At 53.3% G+C, this 2989-nt stretch overlaps 1 protein-coding gene across 1 annotated transcript in view; it reads right to left on the bottom strand.

Moving 5' to 3' along the window:
- Positions 1-445: 445 nt before the first annotated feature.
- The window catches only part of adam15 (ADAM metallopeptidase domain 15), a gene marked incomplete at its 3' end in the record, with an annotated part of 9797 nt that continues 7253 nt past the window's right edge, over positions 446-2989 (bottom strand). Inside the window, exons 9-14 of the mRNA XM_076140362.1 lie at positions 2309-2478; positions 2133-2217; positions 1544-1692; positions 981-1158; positions 806-898; positions 446-679 (exon numbers count right to left, since the gene is read on the bottom strand). Coding sequence (XP_075996477.1) covers positions 446-679; positions 806-898; positions 981-1158; positions 1544-1692; positions 2133-2217; positions 2309-2478 — 909 coding nt within the window. The remainder of the gene's footprint in view (positions 680-805; positions 899-980; positions 1159-1543; positions 1693-2132; positions 2218-2308; positions 2479-2989) is intronic.

Here is a 2989-nt window from a genome sequence, read left to right as displayed (position 1 = left end):
TAGAGAGAGAGAGAGACAGAGAGAGAGACAGAGAGAGAGAGAGAGAGAGACAGAGAGAGAGAGAGAGAGACAGAGAGAGAGTTAGAGAGAGAGAGAGTTAGAGAGAGAGACAGAGAGAGAGTAAGAGAGAGAGAGACAGAGAGAGACAGAAAGACAGAGAGAGAGACAGAGAGAGACAGAAAGACAGAGAGAGAGCGAGAAAGAGAGAGAGAGAGAGAGACAGAGAGAGAGAGAGAGACAGAGAGAGAGAGAGAGAGAGACAGAGAGAGAGTAAGAGAGAGAGAGAGAGAGACAGAGAGACAGAGAGAGAGTTAGAGAGAGAGAGAGAGACAGAGAGAGAGAGAGAGAGAGACAGAGAGAGAGTAAGAGAGAGAGAGAGAGAGACAGAGAGACAGAGAGAGAGTTAGAGAGAGAGAGAGAGAGACAGAGAGAGAGAGAGAGAGACAGAGAGAGAGCTGGTGTAAACTGGTTCAGGTAACTTACTGAGTCCCCACAGCTTCTGGCACTGAGTCTGCATGCTGGCACAAACTCCTCCATAGCAGTAGGAGGCGCCGTCCTCACAAGCTTCTCCATTCTGCAGGAAGACATTGGGGGGGCAGTAGGGGGAGGAGCCAGTGCAGAACTCAGGAAGGTCGCACCCTCCGAGCGGCTCACGGCACACAGAGCCCGCCGCCCTCAGCTGAGGAGGAGGAGGAGGAGGAGGAGGGGGAGGGGCTTACATTCATTTCACTCTTCACAAATACATTTGCTGTGTGTGTGTGTGTGTGTGCATGTGTGTGCCCGTGTGCGTGTGCGTGTGTCTCACCTTGCAGTCCCGGCAGCAGATCCCGTCAGATGAACACTGAGCTCCAGGAAGCAGCCGACAGGTGGAGGCGTTACAGCAGGGGTCCTCACACTCCTGACCAATCAGACAGGTTCATTAGTAAGACAGTAAGACAGTTAATCAGTGAGACAGGCAGTGAGTGAGTCAGCCGTTGTACCTCCAGTAGGCCGCAGTCGCACTCCTCCCCTCTCTCCACGTACAGGTTCCCACAGCGCGGCCCCCCCAGCAGGCGCTCGGGTTGCGGCACGTTGAACAGACACATACCTCCGCCGTGCAGCAGGCTGAGTGACAGGTCTGCGGCGCTGCAGCTGCTGAACTGCTGCCCCGGCATGAACCTGAGGGCCACAGGTCAGGTTCAGACCCCTGCAACATGTCCTGCTGGGTCCTGCTTCTACTGCACAGTGGGAGGTTCTACAGACGGGGCCTTGGGTCCATCAACACTGGATGGGTTCCCTTCTTCTGATCAGAGCCTTTCCTTCCACAGATACTGATGGACCCACTCCAGATCCAGAACTACGTACCCACTGCAAGGTGCTACTGACCCTCTAACGCTCTACTGACCCTCCGGACCGCTCTACTGACCCTCTGGACCGCTCTACACACTGCGCTGTGGGCTTCTCTAACCTGGGTGGACTAAAGGTGGTGGGAGGTCACTGACCAAGTGAAGGAAGCGGTTTCATTCTAGTGGTGTTAGACCAGGATGAGGGTTCTTGTACTGACCCGGTTGAGGGTTCCATGATGCATCCTCCGAGCCGTGGTTCATTCTGGCAGAGGCAGCGGCGCTCAGCTGTGTCGTGGCTCATCCCCAAGTTGTGACCGAGCTCGTGAGCGATGGTGGAGGCCACGCCCAGAACGCTGACCAGATGGTCCTGTGGGTCCAGGTTTGGTTTGAAACCGTTATGGAGATGATCATTGAATACTTTATTTCTCTAAATCACATGACCAAGAATGAAGGAGCAGCACGTCACCGAGCTGCAGCCTCGCTGAGCTACGAGTCACAACATCTCAACTCTGAAGGAAACGCTCACTCTTCACAAACAAGGATTTGTAATCCTGCAACACTGCTTTGAGACTTGAGGTGGATTTAGTGTGGAGTCATTAATAAATCTGTCACACGCGAGAACAGCAGAAGAAGAGGAAGAGGACAGAGAGAGGAAGAGTGGAGACGTCTGAGGGTCCACATGTGAGGAAGAGGAGCAGAGGGAGCTGTGCAGCAGAGGAGCTGCTGGAGAACAGAAGAGGAGAGGGAGAGGACACGTTGGGCCCACAGTTACCATGGTAACTCTAGTTGTGTTAATGTGTATCTCACCACGTTGACCCCGCCCGACCTGTCTGTGGAACACATGGACGACTGGGAGGCCATTCCCACTGTGGTACCATCAAAAGAGCCGCCCCTGGACACACACACACACACACACACACACACTGAATCAAAGTCAACCATCAGAAAGGACGTCAGGTTTCCCATGAATATTTGTGTCATACATGACGAGCTGTGCGTTGTCATGGCGAAGGCGTGGAAGCAGCTCTTTGGTTCTCCAGGCCAGAAAGTTGTTGAGGGTGTCGGTGGGACTCTTCTCCACCTGGATCTTATCACCGTCACTCCAGATCTCCACACCGGTCAGCGCCACACGCACATTCAGAGGACGGTAGAACTGAGACACAGGAGACACAGGAGACACAGGACACAGAGGAGACACAGGAGACACAGGACACAGAGGAGACACAGGAGACACAGGAGACACAGGACACAGAGGAGACACAGGAGACACAGGAGACAGAGGAGACACGGGACACAGAGGAGACAGAGGAGACAGAGGAGACACAGGAGACAGAGGAGACACAGGAGACACAGGAGACAGAAGAGACACAGGAGACAGAGGAGACACAGGAGACACAGGAGACAGAAGAGACACAGGAGACAGAGGAGACAGAGGAGACACGGGACACAGAGGAGACAGAGGAGACAGAGGAGACGCGTCATGATGATGTCACACATGGATCTGCACCACTTTAACCTAAACTTTCACTGCGTGTGTGTGTGTGTGTGTGTGTGTGTGTGTGTGTGTGTGTGTGTGTGTGTGTGAGATGAGGTACTGATAGTAACATGTAACATACATAAGTGAACTTCATAGTTTGATTGTAATGTGAAGGTTAAGATGAAAC

This window comes from Genypterus blacodes, unplaced genomic scaffold (genome assembly GCF_046128005.1).
Source record: "Genypterus blacodes isolate CSIRO-AG114 ecotype Tasmania unplaced genomic scaffold, CSIRO-AGI_Gbla_v1 ptg000588l_1, whole genome shotgun sequence".
NCBI lineage: Eukaryota > Metazoa > Chordata > Actinopteri > Ophidiiformes > Ophidiidae > Genypterus > Genypterus blacodes.
The sequence above is the reverse complement of the archived record's forward strand: the minus strand, read 5'-3'. Positions and strand labels throughout refer to the sequence as shown.